The sequence below is a fragment of the Diplotaxodon limnothrissa genome, linkage group LG4, assembly GCF_057381915.1.
Source record: "Diplotaxodon limnothrissa isolate DT_005_m linkage group LG4, D_limnothrissa_male_GT1.1, whole genome shotgun sequence".
In the NCBI taxonomy this organism is placed as follows: Eukaryota; Metazoa; Chordata; class Actinopteri; order Cichliformes; family Cichlidae; genus Diplotaxodon; species Diplotaxodon limnothrissa.
The window spans coordinates 16,193,199-16,217,527 of record NC_140599.1 but is presented as its reverse complement, the minus strand read 5'-3'; the positions used below and the strand labels follow the sequence as shown (position 1 = coordinate 16,217,527).

The window sequence follows — 24,329 nt, the reverse complement described above, 5'->3', positions numbered from 1 at the left end:
GTCCACGTAGAGCCGGTCCACAAACACAAACATGCATTCTGAAGGATTTTGTATGACTCTTCAAGCACCTCCAGTCACTGTGGCTCTCGAGCACAATAGTAAACAGCAGAATCTTCAGTCTTCAGACTGTTCATCTGCAGATAAAGCTGCTGTCTGTTGTTGTCTCTGGAGATTGTAAACCGGCATTGGACTGACTGAGAGTAGAATCCTCTGTTACCGCCCTCCCAGATTTGAGCAATCCACTCCAGCCCTTTTCCTGTGACCTGTCTAATCCAGCTCATTTCATAGCTGCTGAATGTGAATCCAGAGGCTGTACAGGTCAGTCTATGAGATTCTCCTGGCCTTTTAGCCACTGGTCCAGATTCTGTCAGAGTCTGACCATCAAGACCTATCAATAGAAATAAACAGGCAGTTAAGGAAATAAATTATTTTCAACATAAACAAACATAAGTACATGAAAAGAGTTTTTGTGAAGAGTTTTACCTGCACAGCAGACAGTCAAAATAAGTAGCACTGTGCTGCAGACCATCATGTTCAACTTAGTCAGTCCACTGTTCTCTCCAGACTCTAAGCAGCCAGATAAGTAGGTGGAAGACATGTAAATGTTTGCATATGTTGGGGACCTCAAACACTGGAGTACTCAAATACTTTTCATTTCAAATTAATCTGAAATTATCTAATGTAACATTTTCATCTATTTCTCATCAAAAACACATTTACAAAATTTAAAGAAAATGTAGTATTACATTATGCCTTAACATCTGAAAAACCATTTACAGCTCTGATAATATGAAGTGCAAAACTATTGTGTGTACTGTACTGTGTTTTGTGCATACACGTTTAAATTAACACACATGGGCTCAAACCACAAGCCATATTAACTGAAGATTTTGAGACTTATTGCAAGTAATTTTAACAAAATGGATTTCGCTGTTGAAATTGTATCTTCATTAAGTGTAGGATCAACACCTTATAAGCTTTACATTACATTCCTGTTTGTAATGGACTGAAACCTGCTTTCAAAGTTTTCAAGTGGTTATTTTATATTGATTTGGGTAATACCAGGCAACACATATATAAATATAAATGTACTTAGTGATAAATATTAAAATATGATAAGACCTCTTAATTAAACCAGATATAACCAGATGTAATACATACAAAGTCAGATATGCTATGTAGTTGTAATAAAAAGAGGAAGTATTTTTTGTGTGACTGCTCTGTTACTGTCTCTCACTGTGTCTCTCTTGGCACAGTAATAAACTGCTGTGTCCTCAGTCTTCAAATTGTTCATCTGTAGATAGACTTTACTGCTGGAGTCATCTCTGGAGATAGTGAATCTACCCTGGACAGATTGGGAGTAATAGATAGGAGTACTAGATGTGTGTACCAAAGCAATCCACTCCAGCCCTTTTCCAGGAGCCTGCCTGATCCAGTTCCACACTGAGCCACTAAAGCTAAATCCAGATGTTGTACATGTGAGTCTGTGTAACTCTCCAGGTCTTTTGACAGCTGGTTCAGACTCTGTTATGCTCTGACCTTTAACGCAACTTGAAACAAAGAGAACAACCCACAGGAGTGTTAACTTTCTGTAAGCCATGTTGACAGTGACTCAGGTATGTTTTCACGCCTTTAAATATGATCATGTAAAAGATCATTGATAATTTGTCTACATCAAGCTCCTCCTGTTACATTCAAATTCTGTGTTTAAATTCAAATCTCAGGGGTTTAAAAGGTGTCAAAAGGCCCTCATTATAAATCATTTGATGTTTTTTTCTTTCAACTTTTGATTACAGCTAGTTTTTGTCTTTCAATGCTCTGTATATTTAACGAATTGTTACCTAAAGGCAGTAAGTTTTGTCACAGCACTGAAATATATTTGTTCTCAGTAGAGGGAGAACTGATGAATAGTTATTTTCTTTCATTGATTCCACTGCTGTTTAGCTTTAACTTTATGTTAGATGTTTTTTTTTTTTAAAATGTTGACTTCAAGCTCCGCAGCAGTATCTGTGGACAGTCACCAAGGTAATTAACAAAATGTCACTCTCTTTCTGTGCCTCAATATCCTGCTGATGAGATTCATAAAAAGGTGTTTTGGGGTTTCTCAACACACACAGTCTGTAATTAAAACATCACTGACTACTGACTGTGAAGGCTTGCTGCGTAGCAGGCAGGAGTCAGGCCCACATGCAGAACTCAGACTCAGGAAACAAGGACTAGAAGCAAAGAAAACAAATTTAGTATCATTGAGCAACAAAAGCATAATCAGAGGACTAAATATAAGGCTTGGACATAAAGCACATAAATCCAAAAGGATACATCAAAATCCCAGAAAAATTCCAAACCCAGGGGCCATTTTTAGTAACTTTTATTTGCAATTTCTTTTTTTTTTTTAATTTTCAAACATACCACACAGCAATGTTCTTATTTGTCTTCTGATACGTCCATATATTAAATGTACTTTAGAAATGTGTCTTAAATCATATGTAATTAGTATGTTTTTGGGTAAACAAAATGTTTTATGATAAATAATGTTTTGAGGATGTTTTTACTTTAATCCACTACAATTGGAAACTTTATTTTCTCGGCCCTGTTGAAGTTAGTTTCTGATCAGTTTGGCACAGTTTAACTGGAGCTAGTCTTTGTACTTCAGATGTTTCAGGCTCTTAAATATTCAACATCATGACTGTTTCTCCTGCTATAGTAACCACTAGCTATAATAGACAGAGTTTCAAATTCAAATTCAAATTTTTATTTGTCACGTACACAGTCATACACAGTACGATATGCAGTGAAATGCTTAGACAACTGCTCGTGACCTAAAGAAAAAAAAAGGAAAGGGCTATGAATAAGATAGGAAGTGTAAATTTAACTAGGAAGGAATAAAATATAAAAAATTAAGGTTAAAAATGAAATAACTGTACAACACAAATTAGAATGAAGGGTAAATTTAACTGGGAAAGAATAAGATAAAATATATAAATTAAAGTTGAAAATAAAATAACTGTACAACAAAATACACAATCCACAGTATAGAACTATATAAGAATGTATGAAGAAATATAAATAAATAAATAAATATATATATATACACACACACAATAACAGCAGCTGTACAAGTATTAACTGGAAATGAAGAATATAGTGACCAGTGTTGTGCAATCCACATTATGTCTTGTGCAGTGCAAATATGCTTAAAGTGATTTAAGTGATAACAATGTGCAGAATGTCCAAGTGTGTGTGTAAGAACTATATGTGTGAGTCAGTACTGTGTGGTGGTGTGATTGAGAGACCGTATCGCCTGCGGGAAGAAGCTCCTCCTCAGTCTCTCTGTGTTGGTCTTCAGGGAGCGGAATCGCTTTCCTGACCTCAACAGAGAGAATTTTAAGATTCTCAGAGTTTAAGCTGAGAGTGAAAAAAGAGACAAATAAGATCTGTTTTTCTAAATCCAAACTCACTTGCTCGAGAGGACAGGCTACAGGAAGACATGTTGCACATTTGACCCGATGATTAAGTTTACAGGTGGATGCACTAGCTAGCATTAGTATAGAGTAGCATTCTTTGTTTCAACTGTTGCAACAGTAACATCTGTTAATATGAGTATCCTGAAAATACATTTTATTTTGACTGATAAACAATCCAAGTCCTTCAGTGTTTTGAGTTGGAAAAAGATCAGCTTATTCAGTCTATTAAAAGAAAGAAAGAAAAGAAAGCACCCTGTGACCACAACCTAAAGACAGAGACTTAACACTGACTGCCCTCTAGTGTCCTGATCAGAGCTGCCACAAGAGTTTTGAGTTTTGAGAATTTTAAAACATGGTTATTTCTATTTAATCTAGACAGTGATTTTAACAATCACATTGTAAAGGCTGTGTGAGACTGCTTTTCATTTGTGTGTTTATTTTTTTATAAACACACACAGTTTTTTTAGTCATTCATTTATTTAGTTAATTTTTATTTTTCTATGTGTGTGTAAGGGTAAGTGAAAAGAATTTCCTAGTACATTGATTTTCCTATCTGAGCCGACCTGTTGCAAAGCTGCTCTCAATTAAAGAATAACAAGGGACCTGAAAGGTCATGGTCAAAGGCTGTCCAGGCTGCACAATCCTTAGGTTAAATATTGATACGTCGGTTGGCATAAATTTTCTCTTTCATCATGTTCTCTTTGCGTGTTCGAGCTTCCTTCCACAATCCAAAGACATGCAGTTAGTGGAGTTTCTATTGGTATTTTCCTCTAAAACTTGTTTATTCTTATTTCTCCTGACAGATGTAGGATTTTGTACAGCTGCTAAACATGCTCCAGTCACATTGAGTCTCGAGCACAATAATAAACAGCAGAATCTTCCGGCTTCAGACTGTTCATCTGCAGATACAGCTGCTGTCTGCTGTTGTCTCTGGAGATGGTGAACCGACCTCTGACTGAATCAGAGTAGAATGCTCCACTATCAGAGTAAATGAAAGCAATCCACTCCAGTCCTTTTCCAGAAGCCTGTCTGACCCAGACCATATAGTAGCTGCTGAACGTGAATCCAGAGGCTGTACAGGTCAGCCTGTGTGAATCTCCTGGTCTTTTAACTGCTGGTTCAGACTCTGTTAGAGTCTGACCATCAACACCTGTCAATAGAAATAAAGAGAGAGAATTTAAACAGAATATACATTACTGCAAATAATTTTTTTTGGTAAAAGCTTTACCTGCACAGCAGACAGTCAAAAGTATCAGCGCTGTCTTACAATCCATCTTGAGTAACTGTCTGTACACTATTCCCTGCATGCATTGCACCATCAGTATTATGAAAATACATCTTCTGTAGAAATTTACATACCTTGTTGGGAGGAATAAGATCAAAATGTTCCCACACAGGGGAGGACATCCTCCTCTTCTTAGCTGGCTCCATTCTCTCCTGACTTTCTCTCCTCACTCTCATAAACCTCCAAACTGTCTCCAAACTCTCACTAACCGCAACTCTCCATCAAACACCCACATTTTTGAATGAAGTCTGAGGGGTTTATATCGCTGTCATATCTCGTGGCAAAGTTCGAACCACTTCATGAACCAGTCACGTGGTACAGCCGGGCAGCGAGGCTTCGGACGTCATCATTTTCAGCTCCTCCCATAAATGAAGCAAGCCTCGATACGCGCATCGCGGAAACGCTCCCTCAATTACTCGACACAAGCTTCGAAGCCTCGATACAGAACGTCACATCACTAAGTTTAGTTAGTTCCTCTTGCCTAATTCGATTCATTTTGTTTTTTCTAGATGAATATGAGATGATTTCTACCCTGATTACAGCCTTTAATGCTTCCCACAAGAGGGAAGGTGAAACATTATCTTTCTGGTTGAAAATGAGAAAGTCATCTATTTTTTTTATATCGTTTCACAGAAACCCTTATCTGCCAGGAGAGTCCTGTCTAATTTCCAAGGTGGATGTTCTGATTGGTAAAAATGAAACACAAGATCTAAAAGTACAGGAGCATGATCTGACTCAACAATGGTTAAATATTCAGTTTTCTTGACTAAGGGGAGGAGATTCTGGTCAATGAAAAAATAGTCTATTCTACTATATGAGTGATGTACATTAAAGAAAAAGGAAAATGATTTACGTTGTGGAAATAAAAACCGCCAGGGGTCAACACATCCTATTTGGGCCATAAAAATGGATAATAATTTGGCTTTTTTGGAGAGATTTGTAGGTTTACAACTGGAGCGGTCAAGTGCTACGTTCATCACACAGTTAAAGTCTCTACCAAAAATCAGCTGTTTTGAGTTCATATCTGGAATTAATGATATTTTGCTAATAAACTTATCATCATCCCAGTTCGGGGCATGAATATTTATCAGAACCACAGGCTTATGGTATAGGAGTCCTGAAACCATCACAAATCGCCCCTGCGGGTCTGAAATAACAGTGGGTACATTAAATTGAGTTATTTTATGGATTAGTATGGCTGTTCCACATGTTTTTGAGTTGAGGCTCGAATGGAACGTTTTTCCTACCCGTCCTTTCTTAAGTCTGATGTGATCTTTTACCAACAGGTGGGTTTCCTGGAGAAATGCAATGTCACATTTTAGATGCTTAAGATGATTAAATATCCTAGCTCTTTTGACAGGCCCATTCAAACCCTTCACATTCCAGCTAATGAATCGCACAGCAGCCGCCCCCACATCAATACCATTCACCATGTTTAACTAAGGCGATTACACCATAAGAATAACCAGGAAAAAAAGGTAAGCAATGAGCATATTTAAGTGCACAATTTGGAAAATTTCAACTCTTGTGTACATAGAGGTGAACAAACATTGTAAAGATCTGGTGGTGTCCCTTCTCTTACTCTTGTCCATAAACAAGGATTGTTAATGTCGACACATTGTTAGCTGCAAAGGATGCTAGCTTGTTTGCAGCATGTGTATCCAGAGTTTGTGCATTAATTGGCTTGTTTAGACATACTCAATATTTTCAAAGTTAGTTAAATTGACTTAGACATACAAATGTGTCGAAGTGTACACAACCAGTTAGTTATAAAAATATAGTTTTAAGATGTGAACCGGGAGCCCTCGCACATACGTCCCCCCTCTACATAGTACCGGAAGTCTCTCTCCTGGAGTCCATTTTTGTGATTGTCTGTTATCTTAAGTATTTTGTGTAGTTGTTAAAATTGGCTCTTGTCACTGTCAGTGTAGATGAATCAGCCTGTTCATACAACTTCTGTCTATGTGAGTTAAGTTGGCCCCCCCACCTTCTTCAAATCCAACAAAAGTGGTATCAAACGTTTGTGCTACGTTTGTGCTGGTTTGTGCTGCAAAAAATTTCGTTTGTGCTGCTATCATTTTAAATATATTAATAAAAATTTCTAGAGGTCATCAGAGGTCAACCAGCCCCCCCACATTAATTAAATCAAACAAAATGAGTGTCAATCAACTGTGCTACGTTTGTGCTGGTTTGTGCTGCAAAAATTGCCGTTTGTGCTGCTTCTGTTTTAAAGATATTAATGAAAATGTAAAGGTCAAAAGGTCAACCAGCCCCCCCCCACATTACCCAAATCCAACAAAAGTGGTATCAAACGTTTGTGCTACGTTTGTGCTGGTTTGTGCTGCTAAAATTGTCGTTTGTGCTGCTATCATTTTAAAGATATTCAAGAAAATTTGTAGAGGTCATCAGAGGTCAACCAGCCCCCCCCACATTAATGTGTCAAAACTGGTGTCAATCAACTGTGCTACGTTTGTGCTGGTTTGTGCTGCTAAAATTGTCGTTTGTGCTACCTCTGTTTTAAAGATATTAATGAAAATGTAAAGGTCAAAAGGTCAACCAGCCCCCCCACATTAATGGAATCGAACAAAATTGATGTCAAACGTTTGTGCTACGTTTGTGCTGCAAAAATTGTCGTTTGTGCCGCTATCATTTTAACGATATTCATAAAAATTTCTAGAGGTCATCAGAGGTCAACCAGCCCCCCCCCACAGTAATGGAATCGAATAAAATTGATGTCAAACGTTTGTGCTACGTTTGTGCTGGTTTGTGCTGCAAAAATTTTCGTTTGTGCTGCTATCATTTTAAAGATATTCAAGAAAATTTGTAGAGGTCATCAGAGGTCAACCAGCCCCCCCACTTTAATGGAATCAAACAAAACTGGTGTCAATCAACTGTGCTACGTTTGTGCTGGTTTGTGCTGCTAAAATTGTCGTTTGTGCTACCTCTGTTTTAAAGATATTAATGAAAATCCAAACGTCAAAAGGTCAACCAGCCCCCCACATCACCCAAATCAAACAAAAGTTGATGTCACAGGTTTGTGCTGCAAAAAATTTTTTTTGTGGTGCTATTATTTTAAAGATATTAATGAAATTCCATCCATCCATCCATCTGCTTATCCTTTTAAGGGTCACAGGGGGTGCTGGAATCTATCCCAGCTGTCATAGGGCAAGAGGCAGGGTACATCCTGGACAGGTTGCCAGTCTGTCACAGGGCCAACACACAGGGACAGACAACCATTCGCACTCACATTCACACCTTAACATTACCTTACTCCATCTAGTGTGCTACCAGCAGGGTATATGCTAAAATGCTAATGGTTGTTAAAACATTAACCTAATAATATGTGAACTGTAGCTTTTAAGTCAAATGCTAATATTAACAAAAGTGCTGTCATTTGTATGTGGGCTGTCATGAGCAAGTTGTATAAAATTAACATACACAGGAGTGCACTTCAGTGATTCAGCAAATCTGAACTCAAAGGCTCCAAACAGCCTGCAGAACTGTGAATCTTAGGTAACTGTCAATGTTACCTGAAAGGGTCGACCTATAATTTTTGCAAGAGTAAAACTTCTGTAGCCATGGTCACAAAGGGCTATTAAATGAGTGGGCTATTAAACAGGTGTGGGATTGACACAGACACAGATTTATCTCAACAGAGTCTGGATTTATCTACAAGTATTTTAATGATGAGCCTTGAACATTGACTAAATTCATTTTTATACCGATCAAATGAATTTTGAACTAGATCGTGTTTAGGATAAACTGATAAACTCTGCCAAAAAATAAGTAAAAAAAATAGTAAAAAAATAACAGACTTTAGCAATGTTGTAACTTCTCACAACCTGCTCCTGTCCTTTTGGTAAGCTGGTAGGTTTTCTTACACAAAATATAAGTAAAAATCTTCCCCTTGCAAGTAGAGACTAAAACTATGAATGATATTAGAGAATTATATTCTTCTCTGGCTTCTATTATGTTATGAGATAAATTAGAATGAATTTGGAAGTCACTGTTAATTTGTGTTGAACCTGGACAGTTGAAATGCATTTTGGATTCAATTTTCAAAACATGATGGCATATTCATTGAGATGAGGACTACATGAGCCAAATGCTCTGTGTCGTTGTGATAAATACAGGAAGTATTTTTTGAATGGCTCCTCTAGTATTTAACTCACTGTGTACACTCTGGCACAGTAATACACTGCTGTGTCCTCGGTCTTCAGATTGTTCATCTGTAGATAGACTTTACTGCTGGAGTCATCTCTGGAAATGGTGAATCTACCCCTGACTGACTGGGAGTAATGGATAGGAGTACTAGCTGTGTGTATAAATGCGATCCATTCCAGCCCTTTTCCTGGAGCCTGTCTGATCCAGCTCCACACTGAGCTTCCAAAGCTAAATCCAGATGTTGTACACGTGAGTCTGTGCGACTCTCCAGGTCTTTTGACAGCTGGTTCAGACTCTGTTATGGTCTGACCTTGAACACAACTTGAAACAAAGAGAGAAACCAACAGGAGTAGTGACTGGTTCTCCATTATTAAAACAAACCAAAAGAAACACTGGTAAAACCTTATGAAAAAAAAAATCCCTGAGTTTTGTGATAATGTTAGGCTCATTTACAAACTTCAAATTGTCTCCAAAGGTTTTAGTAAAGTTTGTGGCTGAACAGTTGATTGCCTTTTTTTTCTTCTTTTTAAACTTAAGTGAAACTGACAGAGGTGAGGAACTTGTCATTATGTGCCCTCTAGTGTTCAGTACAACCCCCTCCCCAGTGCCCTTCCACTGTCTTATTTTTGCTTTGTACTCAGACAGTTATTCCAGTGGCGGGCATATCCTTTATGAACAGTGGAGGTTGTAGGTTTTAAGTACTTATTAGAGTTAATATGTTGAGTTCTTTTGTTCATACAACAGGCTCATACAAACTCACAATTCCATAAAAGCTTAAAATACTGAAATTTGCAGATCTATTGAAAGTCCAAACAGCAAGAGTGGTGCCTTAACGCTCACTCACATCCTGGGCCATCTGACCTCAGGAAATCGCATGATAAGGTGGGGCCAGGTTTCACAATGAGCTCACCCGAAACCCTGGCTGATTGTGACCCACACCCGTTTTCACACCTTGGCTCATGTGATTAGAGAATCATCTAGGGGTCCTTTGTCCCTCTTTGGGGGGACAAAGGATCAGATTTAAATCCACATGGGTTTAAATTTGGGACTCTCCGCCATTTGATCTTAGAAGTGAAGAAGCTTCTCAGATGAGAGGTGAAACGTCTTCAAGCAACTTAAAGAAGTCCAGACGCTTTTCTTTGCAAGCTCCTTTGACTGGACATACAATAGTTCGCGCTGACATCTATTCCAACCTAGGAAGTGTTACGAACAGCTGATCGGATCAGCAAAGCATGTTTCTGGAATATTTTGGGGGTTTTTTTGCTGCAAGTGGTTTTTATCCAAGTTTTGCAAAACTATACATGGAAGGAAACCGTGACCTAGGACAAGCTGATGACATAAGATGTAAGTACAACTCCTCTGGTTTCATATGCAAAAAATCTATTGCGCTAGCTTACGTGGTTGCAGTGCTACCGGGATTTAAAAGTAGTTGTGCAAAACGAAGCGTGCCTGCTCCGACGGGCTTTGAAATATTTAGCATTTCTATTGTATATAGTGTTGTGAATTCAGGAAATCTTCTCACAGGATGCACCAGCCAGCAGCAGGATCAGACCTACTGAGAACATGGTTGATGATGAAGCTCTTCTGTCCAAATATTGAAGCAGTCACAGGCTTCACAATTATGAGAAAGATCATGGTGGTCATTTAAATAAAGGGGCTTTGCATTGCAAAAATTCAATATGATTCAATGTACTCTCAATGTACTTTTTTTCAGTTACTATTTTATATGCTACACTTTCTCTTGTGTAAAAAGTGAAAAGTGTGATTTTTCTTTTTAAACTTGATCTCTCATTTTCAGTCTCATCAATTCTGATGAAAAAACTAGAGCAGACTATATAGATCTGCACAGATCCACACTACATAGATCTAGAGAAATTAAAACATTAGTATAGATCTCAGGTCCCCTTTTGTTTGCTACTTTACACTAATAGAGTAAACTGAAGCTACAATATGAGCTTCTCACTATTAAAGCTGTAATGGACTTTAAATCCTGCACTAGATGTAAAGTGTTTACAGCTATTTCCATTGCTCTTTCTTCAAGAATTCAACAGGATGAAAAAAAGTTCTAGACAGATGTAGAGAAATTAATTTAAACTGTCGGCATCTCTGTGTCGTTCAGTGATTTTTACACTGTACTAAACTTACTTATCAGAGGAGTGAGCCCAAATGATTCCCACATAAGAAAAACATCTAATTACCATCACCCTCTCCAACCACAGTAGTTTATTAAGTGTGGGTGCTGATGCTCATGTGATTACCTTCAGCTCAGACATATACAGTGATGGGAATCACGGCGTTACAAGTAATTTATATTTGCATTTTAATTTATTAAATAATTCAATAAACATGGTGTGGTTGTTACAGTGAAAATATCACTTTTTCTACACTGTTGGGCAAGCACTGCAGTTACAAGAATTTCCAGAGACACACTAGACTGTCAACATCCAAGTACTGGCTTCCATTAAATGTACATGAACAAGTAAATGGACTGTGCAGACACCTCTGAAATAATAATAATAATAATAATAATGGATTGATATAGCGCTTTTCTAGGCACCCAAAGCGCTTTACAATACCACTATTCATTCACTCTCACATTCATACACTGGTGGAGGCAAGCTACAGTTGTAGCCACAGCTGCCCTGGGGCAGACTGACAGAAGCGAGGCTGCCATATCGCGCCATCGGCCCCTCTGGCCAACACCAGTAGGCAAGTAGGGTAAAGTGTCTTGCCCAAGGACACAACGACCAGGACAGAGAGCCCAGGGATCGAACCGGCGACCTTCCGGTTACAGATGCGATTCCCAACCCCCCTGAGCCATGGGTGTTTTACTTTGCTCACTGCCATTGAGAAAGTCAAAGAAACAAATTTCTATCTGATGGAGGCTTTCAAAAGCTTTACATCTGAAACTGTGTTAAAATTGGTTTCTCAGTACTGTTCACTAAACTCTATAGTGGTCTGAGAGCACCTCCTCTGTTGACTCCATGCTACAAATACACAGGGACTTTATGTTACTGTGGCTGTGGGGTGCAGTTATGCACTGCAGTGTCTGCAAGTTGTAGATTCTGCCCTTTTAACGTCAGGGTGTTGATAGTGTAGTCCATTTAAAAAAAGCCTTTAAGTAGCTGCTACGAAAAGTTTAAAATGAGTTTAAAAAATAATTTAATGAAATGTTTTTGTAAAAGTGACATTAAGAAAGAAGAGCTTCCAGTACTTTTAGTATAGGATAGAATTGGTAATGAGATACTAGTGGACCAGAATTACTACCAGCAGTGCCTTTTTCCCCTCCTCCACCTGATTCACACCTTCAGGTGGCACCATTGCAGACAGACAAACATGTATGTGAGTCAGTTTTTTTTTTATTTGTTATTTATTTTCTGTTGGTAAAAAGCAGTGTTTCCATGCCTGTTTAAGTATAGATTTACTGTTGTTTTTGGAAATGGTAAACTGACCTTGAACAACTTTCTGTTTTTCTATTATTGTTTCCCATGTTTTGGAAGGTTTTCGGTATCTTCACTATCAACAAACTCTAGACATTATTCATATTCACTTTACAGCATTTGTGTTGAAGTGTGTTGCTTGCTGCTGAGTATTTGTGCAGGTCTGTCACTGGTTTGTATCACTGTGTTGTAACGTGCACAGTAATAAACAGCTGTGTCCTCAGGCTGCAGATTCTGTCCTGTTATTGTTACTGTTTGAGCAGAAGTGTCTCTGCTGACGCTGAACTTGTTTTTTAAAGCATCATTGTTGGCAGTGCTCCCACCAGTCCACATGCAGTTCATCCAGTCCAGTTGCTTTCCTTCACGCTGTCTGATCCAACATGTTGCATAGCTAGTCAAAGAATAACCAGAGACCTGACAGGTGATGGTCAAAGACTGTCCAGGCTGCACGACCCTTGATTCTGGCTGGATAAGATCGATACTGTGCACACCTGTGGAAACAGATATTAACATTATTGGCATTATTAATTTAATCAATCGGTGTTAAAAGAGTTTTTAGAGTGAATCCATGAAAATTTGCTCACAGGATCCTGCAGCCAGCAGCAGTGTCAGAGTTAACATGATTGATGTTGAAATGATGTGAGCTCCTTGGTCCTCACACTGAACACACAGACACACCACTCCCTTTTAACTAACGTTTTCATTTGCATATTTTAAATAGGTCACATTTAAATCCAATAGTATATGTTTTTCTTGAGCAGACTGCATAGCAACATTTTTATGACAAAGGTTGTGTTATTGAATGTAACTATGATGGTTAACTTACCCATTAAAAACATGAACCATGAAAAATTAACATAATGGACAATACTATATATATATATATATATATATATATATATATATAATTTCTTTTTCATGTTAACTGAAAATAGTATGATGACATCACTTACTGTACATGATTGCTTGAGGAGACAAGAATGTAGAGCATATTTAAAAGAAAGATAAAGAATGTGTCATTACTTCTAAGACAAGTACAAAAAACGACTTCCTACTAGAAATAGTAATAGTATTGGAAGTAATGTTAGTATTTGGAATGCTAATTTTACTAAATTATAATGCCAGATAAATAAAATATGCAGAGGACTGTGGGATTTTGTACAATGGCTCAAACAACTTCAGTCACTGTGAGTGTAGAGAACAGTAATAAACAGCAGAATCTTCAGTTCTCAGAGTGTTCATCTGCAGATACACCTGTTGTTTGCTGTTCTCTCTGGACATGGTGAACTGGCCTCAGACTGAATGAGAATAAAAGATCCTAGCACTGTCATAATGGCTTGCAATCCATTCCAGTCCTTTACCAGGTTACTGTCTAATCCAGACCATCCAGGAGCTGCTGGATGTGATTCCAGAGGAATCTTTTAATCACTGGTGTGATATGAAGTTCTTTGACAAAAGGAAGAGTAAAGAGCCTTAATAGAATTTATGACATGATTAGTTTTTTATTGTTATTATTATTATTATTAAAATGTTAAATTGAGTCCTGATAAATTGAGTCCTCTGTTGTTGTCTCTCTCTGCAATCAGATAAGTAATGGTAGAAGACATCTGAGTTTTGTATTGACTCCTCCTTACTTTTGGATAAAGCTGTAATATCTACCATCTTTTTTACTCTGTTTTATATATATTTTACATTTAGTTTGTGCAGACTTGATTTGTTTGATGAATAATGCAAAGGCTTTTTTATTTTTACTTTTTGAAATAGACAGAATTTTATGATTTTAGTTACATTTTTTAAGTTGTTAAAATTATTTAGTGCTTAAACAGCAACAATAACAACAACAATAAAAACAAACAACAACAACTTCAATACTACTACTATTAATAATAATAATAATAATAATAGCAAAAAGCAGTAGCTGCTGTTTAAATGACATGCTCAATTCTCTATGTCACAATGTGCTACTGCAGAACTTGTGAGGTGAAGATGAGGTGGACCCAAACACAGACAATCAACAGGCTGGAACTTAGGTTTTAATAGAAATGAGTCTTTTTTTCAAAGGCTGCTTGAGAACACAAACAAAAATGCAAATGGAGAAGAAACTAAACACAAACCACTAAGAATCTAAGATGTAAAACATAACCTTGAAAACTAGGAGTTGGGAACTAGAAAGCAATAATCTGACAATGAACACAGGAGACCTGACACTATACATACACACACCCGCACGCACACAAACACACACATGCAAACACAGCTGGGACGAATAGACTAATGACACAGTGGAAGCAAAACTTTTTGTCTCAACAAGAGACAAAATTTTTTGTAATAACATTACATTGTTATTACAAAAATCAACATTATAGTCATTACTCATGTGTTTATTATGTGAGTCCAACAAAGTTTCTCACAGGATGTAGCAGCTCCCAGCAGGATCAGGGCGACAAAGAACATGGTTGTTACTGAAGCTGAGCTGATGTGAGCTCCTCTTTCCTGTCACTCACTTCAGTTATGAGGAAATTCTTGATCCTTATTTCTCATTTGAATAAAGCAACTTTGCCTTTGCACAAATGGTTCAGTGACTGATGAAAGATTTGACATATTTTGTTGCTTTTTTGTCAATTTCTTTCTAATTTACCGTATTTGTTATTCTTAATTGATCAATTGAACTGTTTTGGGGTTTTTTAGGGTTTTTTAGGTTTTTTTTGTTTTTTTTTTAGTTTTCAGGCTATTCACCTGTAGATATAGCAGCTGTTTTTTGTTGACTTTGGAAATGGTGATCCAGCCTTGGTCTGATTGAGAATAATAGATGTCTATTATACACTATTATCCCTACATCCCAGTCCAACTCCTTTCCATATGGCAACTGCTAAATGTGAATTCAGAGTCTCTAAAGTTCAATGTGTGGGATACTCAAGGATTTTTGATCATTGTAAGTTTGTAAGTCTGCTGTAAATGTTTGTAAATCACTGAAAACAAGTACGACTCAACATCATTGAAACTCCTCGCTTTCCCAGAAAGTAAAAATAAATAAATGACTATAAGGCAACAGTCACCTCCTGACGCCCTATAAAACTATGAGTTCACTCCTCTTCTTTACCCTTGAGTCCCAAAAGTGGGTTTAAGACAATGTATACACAAGAGAGAATCAGGGCAGATAAGTTTTCAGAAAATGGATATAGTTAGGCTGTGCTTGATCATCATTTTTGCTCATTATTCTCTGTTTTAAATAAGATGGTCAGCAAACGAGGACATAAAAGAAGCAAGCCTGCTAGACAGATTTTGCAGCCAGTTCTGCAGTAATAGATATTTTCACTTTCTGCTGGCAGCAAATATTTTGACTCAAGATAATTAAGTTAATTCTATGGATAAATAGTATACTGTACTCATCTCACTCCAACTATTACATGTGACCATTTAATTCTGCATTAGTTCACACTTGTCTGTGTAATTAATTTCACTATTCCATGTATTTAATTACATGAGCCAAGGTCCAGCTCACTTTAGAACTACAAAGAATATGGTTTATGCTGAAGCTGAACTGATACGTTGACTAATCAGTTTAATCTAATTTAATCTTGAATAAAAAAATTCTGAATTCAAAATGTATTTAAACCACAGACATACAGAGAAATATGGAGCCCCAAGAGCAAAAAATAACTCAGGAAATGAAACAGGACTGTAAAATGCAAAGGTACACTTGGTACAGATTTAACGTTTAAACAAATGATTTGAAACTGAGCTGTTCTTCAAATTTAAGATTTTGTCTTGAAGTAACTGTTTATTGACTCTGATATTTTTTTATATTCATACTCTGTATGACTACACAATCTTCATATGGGGAAGTAAAATGCAGTTTTGTTCCAGTTTCACTTTTGTCTGGCAAAGGGAGCAGAAAGATGATAAACATCAGAGTCTTCAGTCCTCAGACTGTTCATCTGCAGATACAGCTGCTGTTTGCTGTTGTCTCTGGAGATGATAAAACGGCCTTGAAATGACTGAGAATAAAAGATGTTGCGACTGTTATAATGGCTTGTAAGCCACCCCAGTCGTTTTCTAGGAGCCTGTCTGAGGTCATATAGTAGCTGCTGAAGGTGAATCCAGATAAAAAAAAAAATTACACTGTGTTAATTGGTTACTCTTGTCAGCCACAAGAGAAGTCAAAAAGACACATAATACAATTCTACAGTGTCAGAGTTTATCTGGCACTGATGCAGTCACACACTTTACTTCAGTTATGAAGACGTTCCTGGTGTCTGTTTGGAAAAAAGGAACTTTGCATTTGCAGTTTCTTATGTAAACAGAATGATGCATTTTTTGTTCTTTACTCTACATAAGTATAGTGACATCTCTTTGATGCTTGTACAGATGTCAAGCTGTCTTGTCGTGGCTGCAGTGTGAGAATAACTATTCAACAAGATAAACTGCAACTGCAATCAAATTAATTTGGTAATTTTTATTTCAACATGTGAACAATATACAAGTACATTTAGAAAAGAAATAAGAGAGAAAAAAATACTATACAAATTACATACAAAAAACATTCTGATTAATTTACATGTTGAAAGGGAGTGGGAAGAAGTATACACTTATTTAATCCCACCCCTGTCCCATAAATTATCAGTGAATATTTAGTCAGCTTCCTTACTGATATAATTTGTAATAAAAATAGTGAACAGATTTCTGATATACTATATACTATAATATCACATCATGAATTTATTGTTTGTTTGTTTGTTTTTAAATAGAGACATTCACTTAATTTAAATATTTTCCTTTTCTTTATAGATCGAGAAGATCATATTTTTATAACTCTTTTTGAACAGTTTTATGTTTGGACATTGCTTTAATTCCATATTCAGTTTGTTCCATAATTTCACCCCTTGAACAGAAACACAAAAGCCTTTTCTTGTAGTACGTACCTTCATTGTTTTGAAGTTACAAAAACCCCTTAAATTATAACTTCCTTCTTTCAAAAAAAACATGCTCTGAATATTACCTGGCAGTTCTTTATTTTTTGCTTTGAATAGAATTTGTGCTGTTTGGAATTTCACTATATCGTCAATTTTCAATATTTCAGACTGCAAAAATAGTGAGTTTGTATGTTCCCTATAACCTGCATTGTGGATGATTCGAATTGCTTTTTTTTGAAGAGTAAAAAGTGAATGTAATGTGGTTTTATAGTTATTGCCCCAGACCTCTGCACAATAGCTTAAGTATGGTGAAACCAGTGAACAGTAGAGAATATGAAGTGATGTTCTGTCGAATACCTGTTTTGCCTTGTTTAGTACTGCAATGCTTCGTGATACTTTGGAATGAATATATCTTACGTGAGCTCTCCAGTTAAGTTTTTCATCTATTATTACCCCCAGAAATTTATTTTCACTGACTCTTTCAATATCAACACCATTTATTTGAATCTTTGCATTTGTATTTAAACTACTATTTCCAAATAACATCAGTTTAGATTTATTCAAATTTAATGATAATTTGTTTTTATCAAGCCAGAACTTCACTTTACTTATTTCATTAGTCATATCCTCCAATAAATTCTGCAGATCATCACCAGAGCAAAAAATGTTTGTATCGTCAGCAAAGAGAACCATTTTTAATACTTTGGACACTTTACAGATGTCGTTAATGTACAAGTTGAAGAATTTTGGACCCATACATAAGGAGCAACCACCATTTATTTTCACAAACTGCTTTCTGTCACTTAAATAACTCCGGACCCAATCTAAAACTACCCCTCTGACACCATAACGTTCCAGTTTTCTTATTAATATATCATGATCTATAGTGTCAAATGCCTTTGTCAAGTCTATGAATAACCCAGCCACATATTGCTTTTTGTCTATGGAATTTGTGATGTATTCTATTGAATCTAATAGTGCCGATGATGTTGATCTGCTTGATCTGAATCCGTACTGACTCTCAGTGAGTAGTTTATGTTTATCTATAAATTTTTCCAGTCTGTTTTTAAACAGTTTTTCAAGAACTTTTGAGAATTGAACACAAATGATGTTGAAATCATGCACATGGATATTGTTTGCAGTTGTTGTTTGTAGTGAGCGTTCCACAAGGATTCACTTGCACTAAAATGTTCTTCCAGGTGCAAAAATAATAAATAAAATAATAAATAAATAAAATTAATTCTAATTGTTTTCTAGATGAATGAATGAGATGAACACAAGATTAACAACTACTAATCATCAGTCTTACAGATAGTAAACTTTGAACAAGTGTAGGTGCTACTGGTGAGATATATTGGCAGATACATGTAGAAAGGTGTCATGGTACTGCTGCTTAGACTCTGAAAGGTTTTTGTACAGATCTGCTAATGGTTTGTGTTACTGTGGCTGTCTGGCACAGTAGTACCCAGCTGTGTCTTCAGGCTACAGATTTTGGCCTTTTAAAGTCACTGTGTTGTTGGAAGAATCTAATTCAAAACTGAACTTTGAACTCTGAACACAGTCCTGACTCATCCACTCCAGTCCTTTCCCTGCAGGCTGTCTGATCCAAGCTATGCAGTAGCACAGAACAGAGACCTGACAGGTGATGGTCAGATGCTGACCTGGCTGCACTAAGACACAGGCTGGCTGTGTCAACTATTCACACTTCACACATGTTGAAAAACAAAATGTTTTGTCATAAATTCTCAATTCATATTAAAAAGAACTGCTGAACATGACAGATTTAAACAGACTCACATTCAGAGTTTGCTTGTGAACCTGATGTACTGCGATCTCCACTCCAGTCTGATGTCATGTCTTTATGAATAACATGAGAATCAAACTAAATATGTAGTTCTTATATAATGACTGTAATACTTGCAATGTTTCCATAATATTGAATATATTATTATTATTATTATTATTATTATTATTATTATTATTATTATTATTATTATTATGGACAGACCTATTTACCAAAATATATATTTAAATCAATGTACAATGTATATTCATTGATTGTAAGAAATTGCTTAGTTCTTAAAAACATTATTGTTTTTCATTTCTTGGTAAATCTGCTCAAACACATTAAAAGTACATGATCAGGATCATAAATCATAAACAAAACCTTGTATGTACTTTTGCAAATAAATGTGCATATATGAGAGAGTTTTCATGACACCTGCATTTTTACATTTATTACTTGTGTGTGGTTGTGTGTTGCTTGTTGTTGAGTATTTGTGCAGGTCTGTCAGTGGTTTGTATCACTGTGAGGTAACGTGCACAGTAATAAACAGCTGTGTCCTCAGGCTGCAGATGCTGTCCTGTTATTGTCACCGTTTGAGCAGAAGTGTCTCTGCTCACACTGAACTTGTTCTTTAAAGCGTCATTGTTAGCAGTGTTCCCATTATACCACATGCAGTTAATCCAGTCCATTTGCTTTCCATCACGCTGTCTGACCCAACATGTTCCATAGCTGCTATCACTCAAAGAATAACCAGAGACCTGACAGATGATGGTCAAAGGCTGTCCAGGCTGCAAAACCCTTGAATCTGGTTGGATGAGATCAATACTGTACACACCTGTGGAGACAGAAATCAACATTATCACCATCATTTATATGAATATTCAGTGTTTCTAATGTGTTTATTAGATTAAATCCAAGTTCCTCACAGGATCCAGCAGCCAGCAGCAGTATCAGAGCGAACATGATTGATGCTGAAGCTGAAATGGTGTGAGCTCATTTGTCCTCTTAGTGAAACAGAATCAGTAATCCTCTTTTCACCACTTTTTTATTTGCATATTTTTAAATAAATTATATTTACATATAATATTATATTTTCTTTTTGACAAGACTGTATGGCAAAGTGTTTTTATTTAAATGACAGAGGCTGGGTTTATTGTAGTGCGACCATGTAGATAATTAGCATAATAAACCATTCTGTTTATTATGTTATATTTTTTATTTTCATGGAAACTGAAATGAATATAAATTTTTTTTCCAATGCCACTAAATATATTATTTTATTATGAATATAGACCAAGAAATGACTTATGATACATTTTTGTAACAAAATGTTAAAAAAAAAAATATATCCACCAGAAAATTCATGATTACTTACTTTATTTTTTTTTTGTTTATGTTTTTTTTAACTCAATGAAAAGGTCTAAATAAGGAAGATTTAATAAACGTCAGCTCCTCCAATGTTCTGACTGTTTTGTCGAAATCTGACTAAATCGAAACCAATCAAATCACCACTGATGATCAGAACAAAAACAAAAAGAAAGTAATGTCTAAAAGCCAGCTTTTAGTTCGAAAGCTCTAATGTAATCTCTTCTTAAATTCTCTATATTTACTTTTACTTTTGATGGGGACAGAAATACATGATATTATAAAATCTTTAGGGACAAAATATGTTCATTGTGCCTTTATAGTTTTGAATTTTTTAATATTTCATGTGGAAATTTAAGGAAACTGCATAAGGGGTTAGTGGAGCTTCATAAAGCAATAAAACATTACCATGCAATTATTAATTTAGGATTGTGTCATCTAAAATGATTACTGCATTTTGTAAAATGTCCTAACAAATTCACTGTGAGTTTTGAACACAGCATTCAAACAGTCTTATTGTCTGTAAAAAACAGTTGCTATCTGGTGTCATGTCTTGAGACGACATGTCTATAAACCTGCCTCGAAATGACTTAGCAATCAGTGAGAGTACCATCTGCTTTTACTACAGTCAGTAGTCAGGAGCGATTTACCAGTGTTTTAGTGTTTAGGCAAATACTGCCTGACAAATAGTAAATCTGCAAGAGATGGCCTTGAAAAGAAACTTTTTTCATCACAGTCCAGAGTTTTCTGTGGGCTCATAAGTAAAACCACATTTGACACATGCCATTCATTGTCTCTGGAGAAAGACTATTTAAATCAGAATGAACATTTACAAGTGAACCCAAGCAGAAACCTTCTTAGCATGAACACTGACTGGGAAAATCTTTAATAATACACAGTTACTATTGTATTTCTATTTTATTATTTTCCCATTGTGTGTAGTTGTGTGTCTCTGCTTGCTGAGTATTTGTTCAGGTCTGTCAGTGGTTTTTATCACTGTGCGTTAACGGCGTGCACAGTAATAAACAGCTGTGTCCTCAGGCTGCAGATTGTGTCCTGGTATCGTCACTGTTTGAGCAGAAGTGTCTCTGCTGATGCTGAACTTGTTTTTTAAAGCATTATTGTTGTCAGTGCCCCCACCACTCCAAATAGTGTTAATCCATTCCAGTGGGTTTCCTTCACGCTGTCTGACCCAAGCTGTTCCATAGCTAGTTACAGAATAACCAGAGACCTGACAGGTGATGGTCAAAGACTGTCCAGGCTGCACGATCCTTGAGTCTGGTTGGGTGAGATCAATACTGTAAACACCTGTGGAGACAGAAATCAACATTATTGCCATCATTTATCTGACTATTCAGTGTTTATTAGAGTGAATCCACTAAATGCTCCTCACAGGATCCAGCAGCCAGCAGCAGTATCAGAGTGAACATGATTGATGCTGAAGCTGAAATGATGTGAGCTCATTGGTCCTCTCAGTGAAACACAGAAGCACCACTCCCTTTTCAGTAACTTTTTTCATTTGCATATTTTTAAATAAATTAAATTTAAATATAATTTTGACCAGACTGCATAGTAAAGTGTTTTTTGTTTTGTTTTGTTTTATTGTTTTTCTTTAAAGACTTAATAATAAATTATTTACAGGTTCAAACTAAACATTTTTGACTGTTGCTGAGTATTTGTGCAGGTCTGTCAGTGTTTAGCCTCTGACTGACAGCAGTTATCAGCTTAACAAACCTGAAGTCCTGTTTTGTTTTAAATTTATTTTACAAACATGTCAAATCAAATTTGTATTTATTTCCATATAAACTGTATACAGTATGATACAGAGCATTTTAAATAACATTTTCACTGCCGCTGAATTTATTATTTTTTTCAATATAGACAAAGAACTGAATTATGAGAAACTGTCTTAACAAAAAATAAAATAAATATTTATTTCCGTACTAACACATCTACTGATTCTGACTCCAGTGAAGTAAGGATCTTTTCCAGAACAGCTAAAAACAGGCACAGAGTTTAGTTGATGGTGTATAAGCAGCATGCAAAGTTCAGTTTTGCTTCCTCCTCTGAAAACCAAAGTTATTCTCTTGAAATGACAAAAACATACAAACAATTTGCACTTTTGGACTTGAAGAATAGCAGCAATGCTAAAGGTACTAGTTGGTAGAATGGGTAGGACTGCCTATATTGATGTATCCAAATAAAGGATTGAGACTTAAACTGTTGTTTAGTCTTTCTTATTTTTAAGATGTTTGTATTTGTGAGAAAATGAAAATAAAGATTTAACATTAATAGCTAATAAATATCCCATAAAATGAACATTGAGTTAATTGCAAAGTCTCAGAAGCATAGAAAAGTAAAGTTAATCACTTTATCCTCTTAACTTTTTTAACTGAAGTTTACACGATGAACCACAACTCTGCTGATCTTGCCCTTTTCGAAAAGAAGATATTTGACAGCACCTGCCCTCTAGTGGTCTGATGGGAGCAGCAACTGTAATGTCTCTGTTCTAAAATATGCATATTTCTCTCAGTGATACTTTGACAGTAATATTAGCCAGCAAAATGTTTTACATATAGTCACTGTCCTATGTGATATTGTCACATTAGTAACCCTCTACAGTCCTTTTTCAGGTGTCTGTTTTACTTAGACAAGAGGATTTACTGACTGTGAATCTGTTGGATTCTCTAGACCTTTTATTCACAGGTTCAAACTCGCAGTCTGACTTTCAGGACTTGTAAAATATAATAAAACTGTAACATAATAAAACACCCACTGTTGAACACCTTTGGTCACAAATTAGTGATTGAAAGAATAAGCTCGTGGATACAAGCAGCAGAAATTAGTTTCGTTTGAAGAATGGCTGGACTCTCCCTTAGAGATAGGGTGAGGAGTTCAGTCATTTGAAAGGGGCTCAGACTAGAGCTTCTACTCCTCCATATTGAAAGGAACCAATTGAGGTGGTGTGGGCATCTGATGAAACTGCCTCCTGGGTGAGATGTTCCAGGCATGTCCCATTAGAAGGAGCCCCCTGGGACAGACCATAGGATCATTAAATCTCTCGGCTGGCCTAGGAACACCTCGGTGTTCCCTCACATAGGCTAGATGAGGCTGGGGAGAGGGAGGTCTGGGCTTCTCTACTGATTGGCTGCTGCCAATGACACCTGACCCCAGATGAGCAGAAAAAAATGGATGACTGAATTGAGGGATGGAGGGATTGGTTACGTTATTTTTTTTAAAAAAAGATTTGAATCCCTCTCTAACTAGAAAAAGAAAAGTACAAAAAATTGCATTCAAATTTTTCTGTCAGGCAAACCTAACAAATGAGACTGATAGGATCTGACTGAGAAATGCTGATTAATCAAATGAGTAATAATGTTGATATCTGTTTCCACAGGGTTGTACTGTATTGATCTCATCCAGCTAGATTCAAGGGATGTGCAGCCTGGGCAGACTTTGACCATCACCTGTATGTTTAGGTCTCTAGGTATTAGTTGACTAGCTATGCGACAGGATGGATCAAGCAGTGTGAAGAAAAATAAATGGATTGGATTAATTGCATGTGGTCTGATGGGAGCATTGCCAACAACGATGCTTTAAAAAACAAGTTCAGCATCAGCAGAGACACTTCTGCTCAAACAGTGACAATAACAGGACAGAATCTGCAGCCCGAGGACACAGCTGTTTATTACTGTGCACGTTACCTCACAGACCATCAGAAATCCTCAGCAACTACAGGGAGTGCAGAATTATTAGGCAAATGAGTATTTTGTCCACATCATCCTCTTCATGCATGTTGTCTTACTCCAAGCTGTATAGGCTCGAAAGCCTACTACCAATTAAGCATATTAGGTGATGTGCAACTCTGTAATGAGAAGGGGTGTGGTCTAATGACATCAACACCCTATATCA

The 24,329-nt window shown here is 36.5% G+C and overlaps 1 gene segment (V, D, J or C); it reads right to left on the bottom strand.

The window, feature by feature from the left end:
• Positions 1-4,738, bottom strand: part of LOC146633522 (immunoglobulin gamma-1 heavy chain-like) — a 127,509-nt gene extending 122,771 nt beyond the window's left edge. Inside the window, 2 exon segments of the C gene segment in view lie at positions 4,308-4,614; positions 4,693-4,738. Coding sequence covers positions 4,308-4,614; positions 4,693-4,738 — 353 coding nt within the window.
• Positions 4,739-24,329: the final 19,591 nt, after the last annotated feature.